General features: G+C 37.6%; 2 protein-coding genes across 8 annotated transcripts in view; one reads left to right on the forward strand and one right to left on the reverse strand.

Annotated features, from left to right (window-relative positions):
* Positions 1-23,813, forward strand: part of LOC123876501 (putative oxidoreductase GLYR1 homolog) — a 79,279-nt gene that overhangs the window by 9,286 nt on the left and 46,180 nt on the right. The gene's annotated exons all lie outside the window — the stretch shown is intronic.
* On the reverse strand, positions 1,817-9,257 carry LOC123876500 (leucine-rich repeat and immunoglobulin-like domain-containing nogo receptor-interacting protein 3). Of its 2 annotated transcripts, none has more exons than XM_045922798.1 (5): positions 8,966-9,257; positions 4,126-5,814; positions 3,900-4,047; positions 3,676-3,816; positions 1,817-3,473 (listed from the first exon to the last, which is right to left on the reverse strand). In XM_045922798.1, exons 2-5 carry the CDS (start codon positions 5,784-5,786, stop codon positions 2,673-2,675), a joined length of 2,751 nt encoding a protein of 916 aa, XP_045778754.1. In that variant the 5' UTR covers positions 5,787-5,814; positions 8,966-9,257; the 3' UTR covers positions 1,817-2,672. The 2 variants fall into 2 exon arrangements, with proteins under 2 accessions (XP_045778754.1, XP_045778755.1); XM_045922799.1 differs by having other exon boundaries at positions 4,126-5,817; positions 8,854-9,257.

Consider the following 23,813-nt stretch of genomic DNA (forward strand, 5'->3'; position numbering starts at 1 on the left):
ATGTGATTAACGTTACATTATTAACATTACAAATGGTAAATGCTCGTCAAGCGAAGATGCTAATTTGTACACGGGATCGTTAGATCAAGATAGGTGTATAAATTACCGGTATAAGTATTTTTACTTGTACCGGTATTAATACTGGTCTCTAGATAACGTTAATAGATGTATGGGTTTCGTTTTTTATTGTTACTTTTTAACGTTAACATAGGAGTCCCTTAGTAACGTTACGAAAAAAATACCGGTAACCCGGTATTTATCCCTGGTATCTATTGGCAGAGAAGCGAAATCTTGAATTGTTTATTACATGAAAAAATTATAAGGAGACTAACTTGAACTGTATGTATAATTTTTATATATTATATGTAAGTATCTGTTATAATTTTATTTTCGTTAATTTCAACATAAAATTTTCATACATACAACTTATATTCATATAATTATCATAACCCAGACTATGGCGAAGTAAAGGAAAAGTAATGTATTGAACAGTCTATGTACCTACGAGTATTTAACTGATATCCCATTTGCACTGTAGTGCCGCGCCGCCTCTATTGGGCCGGTATAGATAAATAGGTGTCTTTGGTTTCGCCACGACCTGCATATGACGTCATAACAAATCCAATATGGTCGATATACTAATTACAAACAAAAATATTATGTCAAATAAAAATAGTTTTATTTATTTATAATTATGGCTATTATCAAATAAGCCTGAATTGTGTAGAGTCTGAAATTGTCGTCGGTCTGTTCGTTAAGTACTTCTATGCGTTCGCACATCGTTCATTCGATTGAATGGGAACTTTGTACAGCTGTTGTTGGGATTTGTGTGAGGGTTTCTGACATAGTACCATTAACTCAAAATAGATGGCTAGATATTTATATGATTAGGTACTTCCTGATTCAGTCTGGGTCAGCACGGGTAGATCTTTGATTTTTTTTTCTTAGTGGATCTATATTATTGAGAGTAGAGAACCTACATGCAAAATCTCAAGTTTTTAGACCCTGGTTTGCCAGTGAGTCAGTTTATCCTTTTATATTTATAGAAAAACAAAGATATTATGAAACTCCAGCTAGCCTAAGCTTATAAAATTGTATTTTAAAAAGTGAAGACAAATTCTTATGCTTGTGTGCTGCGTGATACATACGCCTAGCGACATAGACTACATAGATATTGGCGCGGGGTTTACGCACCTTTTGACACCTACGACAATGCGTCAAAAAATGGCGACCCGTTACCAGAATTGAAAAAAAAAAAACAAAACCGTGCGTCTGTAGTGATATATATTTAGAGGTAGTCGGGTTTTATTTTATAACGTTTATCTTGTTAAGTATCGTGTCTGTATTTTCAAAGGTTGATTACGTCTACCTAGCTACAATGTTGGTAGGGTGTTATTTGGAGATATAAACTAATAAAATGTTGGCCAAAGCGTGGGTGTTTCATTTATAGAATTTTGTGAAACGTAAAACGTTATTTCCAATAGAATTTAGTATGCTTCGTATCATTCTATAATTTTACACTTAGTAGTTCTGTTTTACATGTAAAAAAATTATACAAACTTTTTTTATCAAATCAATAATAATTATTATTAGAAAGACAATTTTCAAAATAGAATTATAATAATTTGATAACTTTCATATTGCATTGATCAACAATAAAAGGAGTAACTGCTAGTTTCCAATATTATAGATCATTGGTACACTTATTACTAACAGGCATGTTGACCATTCAAGAGTTTTTAAAGGATAGGCCCTTTCTAAACATTAAATTCTGAATTTCATTTACAAAGAATTGAAACGTAAATAAAAACGAAAATTTACATTGAAAAATAATTTATTCATCATGATTTGCTTACTCTTTCTTTATAATATTTAGAAAATTTTCAACAATAATTGTATAATTTTATATTTAAGAAACATTATACAATATAATCATTGTTGTATGTAGCATTTGGCATATCACTGCAAGACTTGTTTACATACGATGGTTTCACAAAATATATAGTGTACATCATATAAATAGTAAAGTTTGTATCCGTTATTTATCATATACTCGAATGTTAGTGAATTGAGAATGTAGATGAGTTCTGGCCTGGTACAGTTCGCGTGGCTAGCTGGTACATGGTAATGGCATGTGGTACGATACACCAATTTACAACAACCTGAACAATTACAACAATGACAGTAACAATTTCCTTACGCCTCGCATTAAACTACTCATTTCTATTTTTAAGACGAACAAATATAAAATGCATAACACTCTAAGAGTTTTTAACCCTAAAAATACATCAAAATGGAAAAAATAATAATGATTGAGAAACTAACAGAATATTTACAAGATCAATACCCACAGAAACGCTTAATCGAATCGGATTCACTACACGACGAATAGATCGCATCAATTCTCCTTAACCTACCACTAGGAGAAACGAAAATATCCTCGAAACGCTAATACACGTACGTGTTTATTCCAATTTAGACTATCACAGCTTACTTAAAAGTACAAGCGGATCCGAGTCCGACACTCTGTCTTTACACGTAAAACCTTCAGGCAAGATGCGTCGTTACACGTAGGACGGCGACTCCTTGTAATCGCTGAGGCGGATGTCGTCGCTGCGGCCGGGCCCCGGCCCTAGCGCGTAGATCTTGAACACGCGCGTCAGAAGCCTGTACTACAAGGGCGTGTTCTCGCACAGGCGCGCGCACTCCCCGCACACCAGCTGCCCCGCCGCGTGCCGCAGCTGGCACTCCGGTTGCGCCAACTCCACTGCGAGCAACACCCGAGTCTTATCTCTGTCCGCCACGATCGTCTCGTCTCTCTCCACCTCGCGGTACAGTTCGGGCGAACTGACGCTCGCGGCCAAGTTCAGCTTCCGCCGCGCTTGACGCTCTTCCCGATGCCCGAGCAGAGGCTCGCTGGAAGGTTTCGCCTCCTCCTTGTACTTCTGTTTCGCTCTGGACGGCGATTGGGAGCCGGAAACGGGCGTGTGCAGTTCGACGGTGGGCGGAGGGTCCGGCTGCAGCGGCTTAATCATCGCCAGCAACTTCGGTGGCCCGCTTCTCTCGATTATGTTTATGTGAATCCCATCAGGAATCATCACAGGAGAGTTGCGCCGAGAGTTGACGGATCGCTCCGTCGGCGTGTAGTATATGGATATCTTGCTCTCGTCGTCCGGATTGGGCAGTTTGGCCAGCTTCTCGATTTTAGTCTTGAGATACATGTCTATAACTTCGACGTCAGGATCGAAAGCCATCGAGTCGCTCCGCCCGCATGAGCCACTGCGACAGTTCTCGAAGTAAAGACTCGGCAGATTCTCCAGCACTTTGTTCAACGTCTGCTGCTGGTATTTATAAGATTCGCGCAATCTAAGTATCTGGTGGGCGCTAAATTTTCTTATCTTGTTTCGTTGGAACACGTAGTTTTCTCGCACCCAGTTCAGTTGTGAAGTGGAGTAGTCGCGTACGCGTTTCACCTGCATAAACAAACGATGGGGTGAAAACCATAGTACATTATATCACTTAGTAAAGCAGACATCTAGCTAATCGTACATATTTCAAATAAACTTTGTCACATCTATAGATATTCTTAAAGTACAACCATTTTATTTATAAAAATTATAATTATAAAGTAACTATTTGTGTATCTAAATTTTTTATTATTATTACAATGCATACCTGATCATGATATTGATCCTTCATAGCAGTCAAGTGGTTTGAGCCGATGTCTCTAATATTGCGTAAGTGAGCAGTTTGCGTCGAGTAACTGCCCTGAATCCAGTCCATTTGTTGGGTGCAGTTCTCTTTGATTCGATGAACCTAATAGACAATCGATAAGTACATAACATAACATTGTACACATGAATAAGTAACTACTTGTAATTTGAAAAGCAAAAAGTCACCTGAACTGCGTAATTCTCTCTTAATTTTTCTAATTGCAGCCTTTTATACTGTTCGATGTTGTCGAGCATATGGTAGATTTGTCTAGTTCGAGGAGCATCTCGATTGACACATGTGCAGCAACTGCAGCACGTCTCTAAGATGCGAAATCTAAAAAAAGAAGACATTATTCACATTATTATGCTAAATATACAAACAATTTCAACATCGAGTACTATAAGAACCCACCTGACAAATATGTGACGTAGAACCTGCACTAGTAGCGTCAGGCCAAGAAATGCTACTGCACAAATCGCTCCACAGAGCAAGCTGTACATCTTTATTTCGAACATAGTCATCGGATCTATGTTGAGGATGACTTCGGCGGTCACATTGCCCGAAGGATTCGAGGCTAGGCATATGTAAGTTCCACTGTCCTGCCTATGAATGTCTGTTACGATTAGAGATCCGTCTTTGTGAAGTTGCACTCGTGATTTGCTGTAATCTATAGGGCGATAATACTGATCGTGCGCAATTCCGTGCTTGTGAAATAAGCCCGGTTCGTTCTGCTCCGGGTTCCAGTGGTAAACGTCTCTCGTTGGAGTGATCCACGTTATGGATGGCAAAGGATTGCCGTCGAATACACATTGAAGTCGGGCATCCGTTTGCAGTCTGTGCAGACTCAAGGGGCTACTGTTGATCAAAACCGGAGGCTTGCACCCGGCGTTGTTCACGATAGGCAACATGTCGTTTGGATACGTCAATCCACAACTTAAATCTGATTTGATTATTTCCTTTCGCTTTTCCACCCAACTGCCGAACCACGCCATTCGACAATCGCACGCCCAAGGGTTGGCGCCTATTCTTAACTCCTCCAAATTATCTAGATCCTTCAAAGACAGTGGCAAATACGTCAATGCGTTCGCACTTATATCCAAATGGGTCAGCGCTGGCGTATCGAGGAACACGAAGGGCTCTATTTCATTCAGCTTGCTATTGTTTCTTATATAAAGTCGTTGCAAATTGTGTAATCCTTTAAAATTAGTATTTTGTAAAACGACTATTTCAGTGTGGTCGAGGTAGAGCGTTATCAAGTTTTCGTTATGTTGGAAGAGCATCGAGGGCATCACTTTCAGTCTGTTTCCGCCTATATTCAGCGATTTTAATTTATCGAGATTTTTAAAAGCATCTTGTGATATGTTTTGGAAGTTGTTGTAGCTCAGGTTGAGATCCCGCAGCTGCTCCAGAGTGTCGAACAGAGATTTGTGTATATGATCTAATTTGTTGCTAGATATATCGAGCGTCTCCAACTCCTCGAGGTTGACTAGAGCGTTAGAAGTAATTTTGACTAGGCTATTATTATTTAGGAACAGTGTTTTCAGTTGGCGATTAGGTTTAAAATAGTAATCTAAGAAAGTTGCAAGTTTATTGTAAGAAATATCCAAATACTGTAATCTAATCATCGGCCCGAAGACCTGGAATGGTAGCACTTGTAGCTTATTGTGAGAGATGTCCAGCACCTCTAGGTTCGCCAGATCGGCGAAAGTGAATCTCGGTATGTCGTCGATGTGGTTCCTGGACAGATTCAAATGTTTTAATCGACTCAGTCTCGCAAACAGCCCGTGTTCAGTTCTCGTCATTTCGTTTCTGCTCAAATCGATGTATTCAATATCGTATAGCCCGTCGAATACGTTCATTTCTATGGAGGTGATGTTCGAGTCGGTCCAAACGATCTCTCGAAGCGAGGGTCCATAGTTGGCCAGGACGGCCCGGGTGAGCTTGTGGTCGGGGAGCGCAGCGCGGGAGCACGCGAGGCGCACACGCGTGCACTCGCACGTGGCGGGGCACACGGACGCCTCCACAGCTGCGCAAATTATTGCCAGCGTCAATATTTTGTGCAGCCACTGCATTATTTTACAACCCTCATAGTCTTACTGACTGAAAAGAGAAAATGACAACCTTTAGCTAGTTACGATCAAGTATCAATCAGTTACAGTAGTTGGTGATATTTTAAAGGTCAAACAACAACATCATTAAACAAATATAAATTGGGAATTAGTCTAGGCATCAATGCATAATGTAGCCATTAAGTTTGATTAACATAATGTTATATACTAACGTCATATAATAGAACCTAAGAATCGAAATCTCGTTCTCTTAGAGAGTTGTATGTGGAAGGATCTGGGCACCCATCACATTGTTATCCCAAGAGAACTCCTACTATTATGTGATTAATGGGAAGGAATCACGACCCTCGGCGATGGGAATTCTACTATAAAGAAACATATACATATAGTGAGCCATGCCTAGTTCAAAGTATTGTAATATGACATAGTAAGGAGTAATTCATGCTAGACCTGGTGCATAATATATTGCTCGGTCTCGGTATTATAGCCAGGCCCGTGCGCGGCGTAGCATAAATCAAGCCTAATGTAATTATTTATTTATGATTAATTTTAGTACCTACTTCACTAACTTTTGATTAATATTTTTTTATTAAATGCTTTATCTTATTAATTTTAACTACTTGACTATTTTAACAATTAAGTATATGGACTTATATCTGAACTTGTTAATACATATTTGAAATGACTTGCAATTTTATTAACCCCCGACCCAAAAGGAGGGGTGTTATAAGTTTGACGTGTGTATCTGTGTATCTGTCTGTGGCATCGTAGCTCCAAAACGAATGAACTGATTTTAATTTAGTTTTTTTTTTGTTTGAAAGGTGGCTTGATCGAGAGTGTTCTTAGCTATAATCGAAGAAAATCAGTTAGGCCGTTTTAAAATTATCAGCTCTTTTCTAGCTTTCTTATAGATATTTTTGTGTCGGGGGTTTTTTAAATTTTGAGTTATTATCTCTGTAAACGTAAATTATTTCATGCAATGCGATTTCAGTAGCCTTGATAACAAATGTGTGCATATGCATAACATATTACTAATTATGTTAAGTTTTGTAGGTCACTATGTTATTCTGCTGGCACTAGCATTAACCCATTACTATTGATAGGTTAAGATTTTATCAATGTTCACATTTTTAGTATAAAACTTTTTTCATTAAGTATTTTTAACCCCCGACCCAAAAAGAGGGGTGTTATAAGTTTGACGTGTGTATCTGTCTGTGGCATCGGAGCTCCTAAACCAATGAACCGATTTTAATTTAGTTTTTTTTTTTGTTTGAAAGGTGGCTTGATCTATAAGTAATCCAAGCTATAAGTAATCCAAGAAAATCGATTCAGCCGTTTGAAAGTTATCAGCTCTTTTCTAATTACTGTAACCTTCACTTGTCGGGGGTGTTATAAATTTTTAATTTACACTTGTTATTACTTAATGTATGATGACTGCAGAGTTTACTTTTAAATAGTCTGTTAAACCTGGTTGAGTTTGTGGGCTTCTTATCATATTAGGTGGGTGTATTTGAAACTTTTATAGCTTCAGTATAATTGAGGAATATAATATTTACATGTTACAACACTTCATAACTTGGTAAACTACATAAAGTTGAGTTTGTCTTTGTGTAACTAAGATATTATGTATTATTAGCTTTTCTATTTGTGTGACAGAAAGGATAATAGTGGTTCAAGATAAACACAACAGCTTCTAAATAAACACCAGCAAAACATTGAGACCTAATTATAATTAATTCTTGATAACAGTCTTATTTCACCTTCAACTTACTATGCTAATTAATTCAAAACAAGTTTTTATAACTGGTAGGTAATAGGTACTTATTTAAAACTTCTGCTAAAATGGCGCCGATTCTGTTGTCTTTCTCCAAACTAAATTGAGAGTATCTGAATCTTTTTCTGTTTAATAATGCTAAAAAAGGATGGAACATAAATTTACATTAAATGACTCTAAATTTTACAAAAAAACAATAGGCTCACGGCTGGCAGCTGAAGTCAATTTAAAACTGTCAAACTATGTCTGTTCTTTTCATATTACATTAGTAAAAAGAGGACGCGAATACTCTAAAATTTTGTTATGTTCAGAATCAGTAACATTGTATGAATTTGAATCTTAAAATTTTAAGATTTTTCCCAATAACTGAGAAGTAGGTCTTTCTTAATAATAGTATTGGAATGTCAAAGTTAAATATTATATTCCTTTCAAAATAAATGATACTAGTAGCTTCTGCCCGTGATTTCTACTTAATACCCTTCATGATATATGTACCTAATTTATAGCCCATACAGCACTGGAATAATGTAGTTTTCTATCAGTGGAAGAATTTTTCAAATCAAATCATTCGTTCCAGAGAATATCCTCTTTATCCATACATCACCCCTTAATAATGTTAATATATATGAGTCTTAAGTATTTACTTAATTTGTAATTATAAAATGATTCTAATGTTGTCTCATTTATTCATTTAAGTATAATTTACTTGAAAAAACTTTTACTTAATATTATGCTAAAGTTTTGGTCTGAATGTAACACAGATAATTTTTCCAATTCAAGACATTAAGAGCATATTAAGTAGGTACGGATCTACCTACTTAATTAGTTTGATATTGAGAGAGGCCCAAAAAATTAGAGTTAACTTATTTATGCAATTAACGTTGGAACAACAAAGTGGCTAGTGTGTACACAAATAAATAGGTATAATACCTAACTCGTGTTCCGTTAATGGAAATAATTGATTCAATCAATTTGTGCTTCAATATACCTTCCATCTACAGCAAAGTGTATATTTATCGACTTTACAACTTGCAAATTAATTTATTAAGATTCTACTTAATTAAAACTTTTTGTTCTATTGTATTCAAATAATTTAATAGTCTGTAACTAAACTATAGGTTTATGATGGTCTTTGAACTGAAATTAAGTAATATTACTACTGTAGCATATTTAAAAGTCCAGAGAAACTGCTAGTTTGTCAAATATGGGTTTCGAAAATATGTGATAGAATGATGAAGAAGTACCCAGGCATTTCAGCTATTCAAAAGTTGTTTTACTAATCGTTTTGAATACATTCATTGTTCGGTGTCGTCACCTGTACGACCGACAGATGCTTGCGAAATAAAACATACCACATATAAACTATTCACAATACATCCTCAGTAAAGTTTTAATACACAAAATTTACCTAACACTCGTCCACATCTCATCCCAACTTGCATAATCCACGTTTATTTCTTGTGTTCACAGCAGATTGGAATAAAGACATTGCTGCGGTATTACACGTCACTTAACAGACATTTTTCCCATTGCACACACATTATTATCATTCGGCGGCATCCACTAACAGGTCACACGGATATAATGATATATATAGGAAACTTAATATACAATTTTCACATATAAAACGATTACGCTCTCGCGATAATATAAAACGCTGTCACTACGACGGAGTCGAGCACTAGAAAGAAATAAATGGCGGCGGTCGGAGTTGCGCGGGTCGCTGTCCCTTTCGCACGCGTTGTGTTTTATACGCCCTATCTCACTCTGGCGCGGGCCCAGTCAGCTGGGGGAGCGAGGGTGGCCGACGTCTGTCGAGCGTTGGCGAAAGTGATACGCTCGGAAGCGCTCTAATGTCTGTGTCCGAAACTCAGAACTCGGATCGCGTTCATTCAATATTTTCAATATTTTTTCATTTTGTTTTTACCTCGAATGGGAAACCCACAAAAAATTTGTAGAACTGTTGGAAGTATTTTTAGGGTTCGTTGGTATTTCTAAAAGCCCCGGTTATTTTAATTTATCGGAATTTTAAATTATTCCAATGTGTATTTTAGATTAAACTTTTTATAGAATACTGAGGTAGCTCAGTAGGCTGTACCTACCTGTTGGAGCTTTTGTCACCAGCTGCCTGCGTCAGCTCGGAGTAACTCAGAGTTCGTGGGTTCGATGTTTGCGTAGATAATGTTTGGCTCAAGTGTTACAAATATGTCGCTACGCTCTGGTTTCATAAATGCACGATTTTTAGATTTTTCCTTTACTTGTGCTGTAAGACCTACCCAAGTAACACAAAACTGCATTAAAAGATGTCACATGAGGTCCACATCGGTACTTTAAGCGTTTATGAAGACTTATTAGAGTCCACCGTTACTGTAAAAGCCTACTATTACGCTTTCTCCTGTACATTGACTTTACTAAGTACCACGAAGACACCGCTGAAATGTTGCGAGCGTTACTATCAGGTGCGCAGGTCATGTTATTCAGCTTTTAGCAAGTTTCAGTACTGTCAGCTACAATAAAGTATTTTTATGGACTCAAACTAAGCTATTTTCTGAATAAAAGGTCACAAGTGTATCTTTCAAATGTTTGCATTTTAACTGAACATATGTGAATTATTATAAAGCTATCAGTTACTCTGTGAATTCTATAAACGCTTCATGTTGCATATAGTTGAACTTTCACAGTTTTAATCAGCTGTTATACGCACTCTTATATCTGCACTTATCTAGCCCACATGATCCCTTTGGGTGGACGTATATGGTGTTAAATTACAGCAAACAGGTATAAAGCTATTCACTTGTAACCCTTTGTCCTACTTGGGCTGAATAATTGTACTCCCGTAGTCATTTAATCTGCTAATGGAGTTATTTAAGATCCTGAAAAGTTCTTTTTCAGCGCCTCGCCGTACTTGTACCTATATCATTTATATTGTCAGCGTTATAAAAACCGGTCAAGTGCGAGTCAGACTCGCGCTGAGGGTTCCGTACTCGGGTATATTTTCCTACATTTTGCACGGTAAATCAAAAACTATTATGCATAAAAATAAATATTAATCTGTTTCAGAATGTACAGGTAAACTCCTTTTATATGATATCCCACTTGGTAAAGTTATCTTACTTTGAAAATTTAAAAACCTACTAGGTAAGTAATTATTTGTTTTGAACACATTTTAATTTTTTTATGATGTACTTAACCAAAAATTCAGTTTTCGGATTAATTCCTTTACTTGTGCTATAAGACCTTCCTACCTGCCAAACATGATTCTAGGTCAACGGAAAGTATCCTATAGGGTTTCTTGACAGGCACGACAGACAGACAGATGGACAAAGAGACAGACAACAAAGTGATCCTATAAGGGTTCCGTTTTTCCTTTTGAGGTACGGAACCCTAGTAAATTATAGGGTTGTTGTAGAAAATGTGGAAAAAAGAATAAGAACTAGTGAAATACGGTTTATTTTCTTCTTTAAGAGTTAAGATTTCTTTTCTTTAAGAGTTCTAAAAACGAGTTTTGGCCTATACTTTGCAACGTTTTTAAGAATCCTTTTTTCAGACCTTTTGTCATTGGCATTTATTTCGAAAATAGGCAAAATGAAAAGATTAGACGCTTGTTTGGAAAATTTTATTATTGAAATGGAAAAATTGCTTAAAGATGGTATTTATTTAAAATTAAAGCTTGATTAGCCATAAGAGTCTTCATGGTTTTCGAGCTGATCACTTGTGCCAGGTGCTCTGTTGCTTGTTGCTCTTGCTGAGAGCAGAATACATTTGCACTTAAAGTGCAAATGTCGAATAAGTTCACTTGTGAATTACCTACCCTGAGAAATAAAGTTATAATAAGTATTATAAACTAAAGATAAAAGAACGAAAGAAAGAAATAAATAAAATAAGTACTGACTTATTTACTCATGTAAAAACGTTCACCACGGACCCCTAAAAGCTAACCGTAATGCTAATAGCTTTGCGTAATGTTAACAACTATTCAGCTGTACATCAATCTATGGCTGACTTATTAGACACAAGAACTACTCGTATCAGCTTTTTGCTGATTAATATACCCCTAGCACCTCATTATAGCCCTTAAAGCATTTATTTGGCATTATTACGGATCACATTGCTTGCCCACCATTTTCTATGTTCTAAATTACAATATTTATTATTTATTTACTATTTATTTTTATTTTGTCTATCTATTGGACTTGAAAAAGATTTTTAGTTATTTATACGTAAAAGCTTATTAGCATAAGCGTAAAAATTCAAAGAAATTGCTGGCATTTTTGTAATATTACTATCCATTTTATAATAGGTTTTCCAAGTAAACAGTAATAATTCGAGGGCGCGTGAAAATTTTGGTCTAAAAGTATATGATATTTGACAATAAACTTGCTTTCCCCATCAAACAGGCAATAATAACAAATACAAGTTCTACTTACCAAAAATGAATTAACTTTTTACTTCCATTATAGAAATGTCACATTGTGATTATATGATGGTTTGCGCACAAGCAGAATATCAAGATAGTGTGATGTTAAGGAATATATGGAGTAATATTTATTCACAATTTCGCCGCTCGTGCTCTTTTAACTGCATAAAAGCGTAAAAAGGGTGCTTATTTGTTGTTTGAGCTGCATAATAGATAACACACACTCTCTTTATCAGCCAATGTTCAGCTCTTGGGACGAATGTTACCTTTGTTAATGCTTATTAAATGCTTATATAACGAAGTTAATCAGCTAGTTGCTGCATAATTTGTGCCCAAATCAGAGTTATATCTTCTGAGGATGCTATTATTCAGATATTATTCAGCTTGTATATAGCACGTTTTGGAGCTAAAGTTTCCAACGTGGACAGTGATTCAGTTGATATGCAGCACTTTTGTGTTACTTGGGTACCTACCTTTCATGATTCTAGGTCAACGAGTACCCTATAGATTTTCTTTACAGACACGACAGACAGACAAACCGACAGAGAGACAACAAAGTGTTATGGTTCCTTTTTCCTTTTGAGGTACAGAACCTTAAAAATTCAAAATTGTATATTTCTTGTACGATGGTACGGAACCCTTCGTGTGCGAGTCCGACTCGCACTTGACCGGTTTTATTGAGTTTGTACCTAGCTAGTTACATTTTGGTTGGGGCTTATTAAATGACGCAAATCGTTGTTTACTGTTTAGATCTTCCATTATAAAGAGCTGTCTCGAGTTTTTTGTTTGGATTATGTGCTTCTCCTTTTATTACCCACTTTTGGACGTTAATGCCCGTAACACAATACCCACTTCAGTTTAACCATCTCGCCGCTGAATACTAATTTGATCTTTAACAAATGGTTTTATGCCTAGCATTTCAGCAGCTAATTACATGGCATTCCTTTCAGTATGAACAAAGAGGATGTTAGGGTTCCGTACCCGAAGGGTGCCAACAGGACCCTATTAGATACTAAGCTTCGGCTGTACGTCCTGTCTGTCATTCGACTGTATCTCATGAACCGTAACAGGTAGAGTCAAAATTTACAGAGTGGGAATTTTGGATAGAATCAGGCGTTACTTTGCGGAAGTTCATGTTTAGCAAGAAACAGTTAAAAATTATTTTGCTATAATCCGCCAACAGGATAAATCTGTATGGTCAAACATGCAGTTACAAGCTAAGCACCGCTTACCTTCCCAACCAAGCAATAAAGCCAAGTTCCCAAGCAAGCACTGCCACCACCATTCACATGCAACACCACACAAGACTTTTCCACTACTCTCGACGCACGTTTCGCCCCGACACCGGAGCATCCTCAAGAGATTTTGACTTTACAATGCTGTATTGTCAAGTCACCTTGACAATACAGCATTGTAAAGTCACCTTGTTGTCTGTCACCTATTTCAGTTATTGTCAAGTCACCTTGACAATACAGCATTGTAAAGTCAAAATCTCCTGAGGATGCTCCGGTGTCGGGGCGAAACGTGCGTCGAGAGTAGTGGAAAAGTCTTGTGTGGTGTTGCATGTGAATGGTGGTGGCAGTGCTTGCTTGGGAACTTGGCTTTATTGCTTGGTTGGGAAGGTAAGCGGTGCTTAGCTTGTAACTGCATGTTTGACCATACAGATTTATCCTGTTGGCGGATTATAGCAAAATAATTTTTAACTGTTTCTTGCTAGAGTGGGAATTTCTGGTGCCGCTATACGGTAAAAACTTCAAAATGGCCGCCATTAAAATTAAACAAGTTATTTCTTCTACAATGCTACGGAACCCCTCGTGTGCGATTTCGATTCGCACTTGGTCGGTTTTACATTCAACGAACTCTATGCCACTTTAGAACTAGTATTCACAGTAAATAAAAATCGCGCGATTTTTTTTTCGCTTGTACCACTTGCAATCATATAGAGATGTCCGGCATGTGATTTAAAATTCGCGCGGAAGCAAAATCTGTGATTTGATACAAATTGCGGTATAAATTCGCGCGAACATTTTGTGCAGTATGCAGTTATGGAGTTGTATGGCGCTCATTGCATTCGCACTGGGGGCAAAAGAACTTCCGTACGCGGAAAATAAATCGCGCGAATCAAATTCGCGGGAATAAAAATCGCAGTGCGGGCTAGGCCTTACTGTTCATTAATATCTATGTAACTTTGTAATGTAGCGGTGCGCTGCCGTACCACTGCGGTATTTTTGTACTTGGCAAATATTTAGATGGCTAATTTATCATTTTATTTGCTCTATAATTTACGTATATCTCGCACGCGTTCGTTTTTCGTGATTTCAGTAATGTTTTACATTTTTTCCCCTGGATAAATGGCTAATTTTGTCAAATACGATAGTTGAACTACATGTTCAACTTTCGGCTTATTTTTAAGGTTCCGTAACAAGGAACCCTTATACATAGTTTCGTCCGATGCGCCGTCTGTCACAGCCATTTAAAAAATAAATTGGACGACCTGTAAAATTTTTCAGTAGTTACAGAAACCTATTACCGCTACACACGCATTCTTTAAATTCTGATTTTACAAGTGTATATTAAAAATTTATAACACCCCCGACAAGTGAAGGTTACAGTAACTAGAAAGGAGCTGATAACTTTCAAACAAAAAAAACTAAATTAAAATCAGTTCATTAGTTTAAGAGCTACGATGCCACAGACAGATACACAGATACACACGTCAAACTTATAACACCCCTCTTTTTGGGTCGGGGGTTAAAAATAATTCGTTCATCCCGAAATTATTTTGTTAATAAATAGGTGTTTTAGTTTAAAATCATTAAGTAGACGTTTGTTAAATAGTTTCTGGAAAAAAACTACTGTTTCAGAAATAATGACCGCAAAACTTGTTAGCAATTAACATGGATAAGGCACCCCACTTTATGCGTATTCTGACACGCAATTGACCAGTTCTTAATTTTAATGAAAGAGGTATAGGTAAAAAATGAGACAGTCAGGACCAAAGTGGCTTAAACTTATCAATCCCTAAACATCAACATTGCCATAGGTAGGTAGGTACCTACTAGGTAAATTATACCTACTTATCTAATCAAACGCTAGCCTTACAATGGATTATTTACCTACTATGTCCTAACTACATATTAAATAACTAGCTGATGCCCGCAGCTTCGCCCGCGTGGATTGGTCAGATCCCCTGCAGCATCAGGATTGAGGAGTTGGACTCCAAATTTTTTATGTAACAATGTCGCAAAGTTCCTCTATCGATTAAAAAAGAAATGACGCAAATCGGTTCAGAAATCTCGGAAATTTCGGTGTATATAGGTAGAAAAACACAACTCCCTTTTTGAAAGTCGGTTAGAAAAGTAGCCTATGTTACTCCCTGGTCAATTCTCTACTTGTCTGTGAAAATCCCGTCAAAATCGGTTCAGCCGTTTCCAAGATTAGCCTTTTCAAACAGACAGACAGACAGACAGACAGACAGACAAAAATTTTAAAAACGTGTGATTCAGTTATAGTATCGTTCAAATAACCATATGACCTTAACATGCGGTAGTTATTTCGAAATTACAGACAGACACTCCAATTTTATTTATTAGTAGTATAGATAGCAGTGGCGATAGAAAGGCACATCACAAATTCGTTGGAATTACGACTTAATTTCGTGGAAATAATCCGTTAATACCCACCGTTTTGCTGGAAACCACCTACTTGCTAATCCCTAATTTAGTTAATTAATGTGTAATTCTATTATACTGCGAGCTACGAGTATAATCGATATCGGTAGCGCGCCCACGTCTTGCTGGGGCCTAGGCCATCCGGTTTCGAAATTGATATTGAATCTTTACTAAATGTTACAGTAAGTAATACCACGTTTACAAGTTTCATCGGTAAAACTTCGTTGCCCAGAAAAGCGCAACCTTTAACGCCAACTAACCAAATGCAAACCGTAGAACACACAAACAAAGACTCGTGCTGTCGTATAGTTTTCGTAGGATAATAATGAAGTGGGTTCCCAGATCTCTCTGCAATCCACAAACAATTCCACTAAGAGAATGAGATTTCGACTCTTAGGTTTTAACCAGATATTATCAGATGCTAGTTATATCAACCAGGACCGACGGTTTAAGTGGTTTAAATGTCAATTTTGGACCTCCAACGTCGGCCACCCATCTTAATAGTTAGGTACCAATTTGGGTCAACCTTACCTGACAGTCGCAATCGATTGATATGGGTTGTCACAACTAAGCCACACTTCCCTAATGTAATACCTATGCATTGGCTTTATAGTTTCAGAACGTATTCGGACTAGGTGGCAACCCTACCAGGTAAATTGACAGGTACGCGACCTTGTCCGCGGTTATGGTCGCGATATTTTTAGGCCAGTACATTGTATTCAGAGCTTTCGTTTATTGTAACGGATGCGGAGAGGTATATTAATTGAGGAGCTGGCGCACAAAACGGTGTAACTACACTTTTGATTAAAATACTTTATTCGTCTTTAACGGATGCGACCTCACTAGCCCACTGAATACAAATCTGAACTCATTTTCAATCAAAACTGCCTAAAACTGCCATGAATATGATTTCAAAGTTCATGATTTCAGTCCAGCGATATAAGTAGGTATATCTACAGGATTTGTAGCGGCCCGAAAAATAATAGACCTTATTTCAAATTAGTATTCAAAATAAACTTTATATTCAAGTGTTAAGGTTTATAATAAACTGAAGTAGGTACATAGAGTGTATATGAAGCCTGACTACTTGAAAGATGACTTTTCTAGCAAAACGTACACCTAATAATTTGATGATTTCGTTCAAGACATAATTACAGTAAAGTTTCAACCGGTTTCATCCCGTTTGATGCTCCTCCTGTAAAATTTTAACTACACGAAATATTACTTTTGTTTGCCAGCTCCTCAATTATTCTGATTGTAAGTAGGAAGGAAGTAATCCGGAATTTCTCAGCCGTTCCCACTTTCCCCCCTTTAATTAGGTAAGTCTTACATAGGTCCATGGTCTTAGAATTTTTATTTTTTTATTTGGCGACTTGGTAAATTTTATTTTTGTCCTCGTATTTAAATTTTAAACAACTATCTTCGCTTGAATCATAATACATATTATGTTAGTTACGGGCATTATTGACCAGGAAAAAGATGTATTTCGTCGTCATAGGTATTTTTGGCAAACGTCAACTCATTATCACTGAGGAAAAAAATATTATTAGGTAGGTACGTCTAACTCTCAGTAGACTGGAAATTCCTTGCCACACTAAAACTCTACTAATATTATAAACGCGAAAGTTTGTATGTATGGATGTTTGTTACTCTTTCACGCAAAAACTACTGGACGGATTTGGCTAAAATTTGGAATGGAGATAGATTAACACATAGGCTACATTTTATCTCAGAAAATCAATGAGTTCCCACGGGATTATAAGAAACCTATATCCACGGGGACGAAGTCGCGGGCATTAGCTATTGATACAATAATTATACCTAGCTACCTACTTGTTAGTTGGTATCAACGTAATATCCCCTTTCAGTGGCCTGAAATACATTTTCATTTAATTTGGACACCAGCTAACCTAAATCTTAACCTTTTAACCTTGAGCGAGTTGGAGGTACTTCGTCACTAGGAAAAATCAATAACAACGTACAAAGAAACTTCCTGGGCACAAGCGGCACATGGCCGTATTTGTGGAAATCCCTACAAGGGAGCAAATAAAGTCTACTGTTGGACGTAAATCTGCACTCTTCCATGTGATGCCAAATAGCCTGAGTTTTAAGTTTACGTAATTAAAATATCACCATTACCTAAATAATAATCTTACATATTCAACGATTATTATTATTAACAATCAAAAATTGTATAATGGTAAGTACCTACTTATCTTTACCCGACTACGGCAAAGCCAAAAGGGTTACGATTTTGATTTTATGATTTTAGCAGTCTACGAGTATGTATGTATGTATGTGTTTGTATTTATGTGTATTCCACCGCAGCGTCTACACTACTGAGCTGAGCTGAGATTCGCAGACTTCACACACTTTTGAGAACACTAAGGAGAACTCTCAGGCATGCAGTCCTCACGATGTTTTCCTTCACCGTTAAAGCAAGTGATATTACAAATGCGAAAGTGTGCTTGTTTGTTGGTTTGTCATTCAATCACGTCGCACCGACGGAGCAACCAATCGACGTGATTTTTTGCATGGGTATAGTTAAAGACCTGGAGAGTGACATAGGCTACTTTTTATCGCGGAAAATGAAAGAGTTCCTGCGGGATATGTTAGAGTCATATGAAAAAGATTATTTTCAGTAGAATCTGCTTTCTGAACTGGAGGCCATGGTAGTCTTGACATCCCTAATACCTATATCATAAGTGGCAATGCTGTCCTACATGAAATAAATAAATCCATTTTGTTTCATTTTAAATCTTTTCGAGTGATTTTTCACATGCTAGCTTCGAAATGGTCTTTCTCTATTTCTAACCATTTGTGACTAGAGTCTAGACTAGACTATGGCGTCGCGACGGCTCCTAGAAGTAAGGGTAAACACATCAACGCATATCAATCAAGTCAAACATTTGTAGGTCACTTACAATGTCACACTAAAGCAAGTAACTAGGTCACCCTTCGAATTTATTTCACTAACGGCTCTGGTTATCTAAGACCAGCCTGGCTTTAATGTCACGCGTATTAATAAAATGGCTGTGATTTACGTTATTTTGGTCTGTTATTAAATGTGAAATACCAAAAGCAGCTATTTTTTTACCAACACAAAGTTATATGACAAATTGCTTGTTTCATTTAGGTCCTGATAAGATTTTATACTTAGTTGTGACTTGAGAGGTAGAGTTGATTGTGGTCAAAAGTGTGGTCAGAGGTTGGATAATCACTTGCCAGCAGGTTTGATTGCAGCCAAGCATCATTACGATCAACCCATCGCCGGCTTACTACTATAAGCTCCTCTTAAATTGAGTAGGGTTAAGCCATAGTCTACCACGCTGACCAAGTGCGAATCGGCAAACTTCACACACCTTTGAGATCATTATGGCGAACTCTCAGATATGCAGGTTTCCTCGCGATGCTTTCCTTCACCGTTAAAACAAGAGATATTTAAATGTTTAAACCACTCATAGTGCCGAAACCTCCGACCACCCGAATAGGAGGTAAACGTCTTGACCATTTTTTAACCCCCGACCCAAAAAGAGGGCTGTTATAAGTTTGACGTGTGTATCTGTCTTTGTCATCGCAGTTCCTAAACTAATGAACAGATTTTAATTTAGTTTTTTTTTTTGAAAAGTGGCTACGTAAGGAACTCTTCGCCCTTTAGAAATATGACATTGGGTTTACGTAAATCTCCACTGTAGGGTACTCACTAGTAACTTGATTTACAATGATTAAAGCCCTTGTAAACCAGTTACAATGTAAAACAGAACAAGCAATCGATAGTTCTAAGCTAAGCCTACTCCAATACGATTTACAAACCGGCTTGCGGCATCTTCGTGCCGTACTAGAGATTCTTAAAATCCCGTCTTATCTGTTGTTTCTTTCTTGCATACACAATTTTTACGCTGAGAAAGGGTGACAGAGTATCCATTGTCGTCATTCATGGACGTCAGCCATCATGTGTGTGAAATGTTCTTGGCCTTGTGCTTGTATGTTCTACGGCTTCAGCTTTGTAGGGATTTTGGAGTTAACCGTGGGTGTCTCGTAGTTACATTGTTGTTCTATGAAGGTAGCAATTTTATAAAGAATCTAGCTGTAAATGGACCATCTACCTACATCTAGTCATGGCTCTAGTTCTAAAAATAAGAAATTCATCGGCAATATCAACTCACTTTGCTTAATGATTAGACTCCGGCTGCGCTGCGTTCAATCACCATTAATCCATCTAAATTTGGACTGTTTAAGCACTTGTTTTTTAAACTGTTCTCTAACATGCCTATTGTGGGCATGTTGCATCACACTAATATTATAAAGGCGAAAGTTTGTATGTGTGTGTGTGTGTGTGTGTGTGTGTGTGTGTGTGTGTGTGTGTGTGTGTGTGTGTGTGTGTGTGTGTGTGTGTATGTTTGTTACTCCTTCACGCAAAAACCACTGGACGGATTTGGCTGAAATTCAGAATGTAGATAGATAATATCCTGGATTAGCACATAGGCTACCTTTTATCCCGGAAAATCAAAGAGTTCCCACGGGATTTCGAAAAACCTAAATCCACGCGGAAGAAGTCGCGGGCGTCAGCTAGTGTTCAATAATTTAGTTACCTACTGTATCTATTCCACCAATAAATTAATTGTAATAATGATTAACTTATTGGTGGAGTATGCTTATTCTCACCACTTTGCTTATAATCACATTGCGATACTTAATCTCAATTGGTTAAAATAGTGTGCATTTTAACCATTAGTCAGAGAATTTCAGCCAATCAACGGCGATTGCGACCGTCATACTCAGAATACATTGGTGCCAGGGGAAGAGTGAACTAGAATAAGGAAACTCTTAGGGTTGATCCTGAATCGACATCTGTCAAATATAAGGCTAGGGGTGACGTGAAATCCAAGATACCTAACATACCTATAAATGGCTATAATTTAACAAGGGCCATCATCATAATAAACTCATCATCAGCTCTGAGCACGGTTCTCTTTTCAGAATAAAAAGGGTTTCACCATAGCACGTTGGTCGAGTGCGGTTTGGCAGACTTCCCACACCTTTGAGAACACTCAGGCATGCAGGTTTCCTCACCAAGTTTTTCTTCACTGTCAAAGCAGATTATATTAATAGAGGTGCGGTGCCCAGGATCGAATCCTCGACCTCCCGGATAGGAGGCGAACGTCTTAACCAATATGACTTTAACAAGAGTGCTTAGTGCTAACTGCTCCTTACCTCATTACCGAACGGTGTCGCAGATTGGATCAATATCACAAAATTCGTACTTGGCCAGCGAAATATTTGGATAACGACAGGCTGCGTGTGTGCGTGATGAATGCTGATGGAGGCGGTGCTGTGTGCGTGCGACCGGCAAGGACGTTTGGTTTTTGCACACTCCGGCCGTTAGCTCGATAACAGCTGTCTACACAACTGTACTGTTTTAGTTCATGATAATGTTACTGCTATCTTTCTCAGACCTAAGCGGATGTGGGTACATTATTTTTATTCTTTACTAGCTGATGCCCGCGACTTCGTCCGCGTGGATTTAGGATTTTCGAAATCCCGTGGGAACTCTTTGATTTTCCGGGATAAAAAGTAGCCTATGTGCTAATCCAGAGTATAATCTATCTCTATTCTAAATTTCAGCCCAATCCGTCCAGTAGTTTTAGCGTGAAGGAGTAACAAAAATACACACACACACACATACAAACTTTCGCCTTTATAATATTAGTGTGACTAGATGATGCCCAAGACTTCGTCCGCGTGGATTTGATTTTGCGGGATAAAAAGTTGTCTATGTCACTTGTCTATGGATGCAAGCTACCTCTGTACCTTTCATATAAATCGGTTAAACGGATGGGATTTTAATAATCCCGTGGGAACTCTGATTTTTCGGGATAAAAAGTAGCCTATGTCCTTTCCCAAGATGTAAGCTAACTCTGTACCATCAAAATCGGTTAGACTGTTGGCCCGTGAATAGCTAGCAAACAGACACACTTTCAAAATTTTCAGAAGCTGATCATTAGTTTCTCTAAATTTTGTCTCCTTGAATATTAGTAGGTAATAGATAACAAAACCTCTGACTATTAATATCTGAGAATAAAGTAAAAGAAAATATTTTTCATTTTTATTGTTTGTTTTTCTGCGTGTAAGCAATTGTTCAAAGGTGCTAAATAGGTAATCGTAAGTGCTGATTCGGTTCAAAGGAACGATATGGCGTAAGCCGTTAACTGGGTCTCGGCAGGCGTCGCGTTCGTGTTTCGTTACAATAGGTATTTGTACCTATTACTACGAGGCTTACATATGTAGTTATCTGGTAATGGATCGTATTTTGATTTGCTAGTAGGTATACCTATCTGTAAGTTTTTAAATTCACGTTTTAAAAACTAACTTTCACACTCATAAAAACATTCTTCTGGGGAAGTTTATAGGTCTAACGCGCTCTCCAGCTTAGTTCGGTGACCTAGGTAGGTATATGCCTGAAGAAATTATAGCTTTAAATCCTAGCTTTGAATGGTCAAATACCCTTACCAATCAGTCATTAAGAAAGCGAAATTTTCCTAAATTGGTTTGTAAAATATGTGACTTGAATGAATAGATAAAATTGTAAAATAAAACATTGGAAAGATCGTTTGTCATGAATACACAATAAATAAATACCTTATTGATTGTGAAAATTATGCGTAGACTGTTATGTATGCAGATATGATAGGTATAGATTAGTTTCCTAATCTGTGAATGTCAATAGTGGAGTGTAGGATTTATAAGGAAAACAACAGTGAACTACAAATATTAGCCTGATAAAAGCTGATAAGAGCGGAAGAGACTTTAAAAACAATTAATTAACTCAAAGGGTGGGTTACACTATCCATACTATGGGCCTCACAAGAAAACTCAAGAGTCACTCAGTGGGCGATAGAGAGAGCTATACCGACTTGGAGTATACGTGATCGAGCGTGTTACCAGAAATGAGCAGAACCAGAATAATCGACATAGCTTAGCGGTTAGCGAAGCTGAAGTGGTAATGGGCAGGGCACATAGTTAGAAAAAACGATAGACGTTGGGGTCCCAAGGAGAATGGCGACCTCGTTCTGGAAAGCGCAGCGTTGGGAGGCTCTCCCACTGGGTGGACCACATCAAATGAGTCACAGGGAGCCACTGTATTCAGCAGTTGACGTCAATGGTGATGATACTCAACTCAATTTATTAATCAATTATCTTTATTGCGAATTAGCTGTGCCCGCGACTTCGTTCGCGTGGAATAGTGACTTTTCGGGCAGCATGTACGTTAAAAATGTTCGCCGTGATTCTTTAAATTGACATAACTTTTTTATTTATGAACCGATTGACATGAAATAAACACTAAATGCTAAGTGAAGCTTACTACAATATATTAGTGAAAACCGTATCTAAATCGAATAAGCCGTTTCTGATATTAGCGTGCACAAACTTACAGACAAACAGACAAAAAAAAAATTAATTACAATTTCGGGTTCGGCATCGATACAATAACAACCCCTGCTACTTTTTTTTTATATATTTCCATTGTACAGACACCATTTTTCTACAATTTTATTATATGTATAGATTTGGGTTACTTTAGAATCTTAATACTATTGTTAGCTTCTGCCACGTCTACCGTACGGCATGCAATAATACCGTATCGCGATTCTGGTATCGCAGGATTTCAAGAACATCCGGATACATTCCGAGTCAGCAATATTTTCTCGATACAGGATCGCGATTCGCGATATCACGTATCGCGTGACGACTGATAATATTGATAGTGTAACAGGCCTCGTTCTTTCGTTGTCCATGGCCTTGTTTTTATACCATACTAGCATTTTCCCTCGACTTTACAGCCTGATCATGATCATGATCAACCCACTCCGGCTCACTACAGAGCACGGGTGTCATCTAAGAGCGAGAAACGTTTTGACCATAATCTACCACGCTGGGCAATTCTGCCGTCCTAACGAAGAGAGCAATAACTAGGTTTCGACTACTTTCGAGATATTCGCGGTTATGATTAGCTACTTACAAATCGTAATATTACATATTGCAGTTTTTATAACCAACAGAACCGGAACTACTGAAGATACAAAAAAGACGTCTAAGGCGAAAATATAGAGCTCATTTTCCTGATTACGGATATGGTCTTAAGTCAATTTGCCCAAAAACTCGACTTA

This window comes from Maniola jurtina, chromosome 21, assembly GCF_905333055.1.
Source record: "Maniola jurtina chromosome 21, ilManJurt1.1, whole genome shotgun sequence".
In the NCBI taxonomy this organism is placed as follows: Eukaryota; Metazoa; Arthropoda; class Insecta; order Lepidoptera; family Nymphalidae; genus Maniola; species Maniola jurtina.

Bases quoted from the DNA above. Each gene is read 5' to 3' on its own strand.
- LOC123876500 (XM_045922798.1), bottom strand. From the start codon at position 5,786: ATGCAGTGGCTGCACAAAATATTGACGCTGGCAATAATTTGCGCAGCT. The intron at 4,048-4,125 runs GTGGGTTCTTAT...TTCTTTTTTTAG, and splicing joins CTACGTCACATATTTGTCAG to ATTTCGCATCTTAGAGACGT. The intron at 3,474-3,675 runs GTATGCATTGTA...TTGTTTATGCAG, and splicing joins AGGATCAATATCATGATCAG to GTGAAACGCGTACGCGACTA.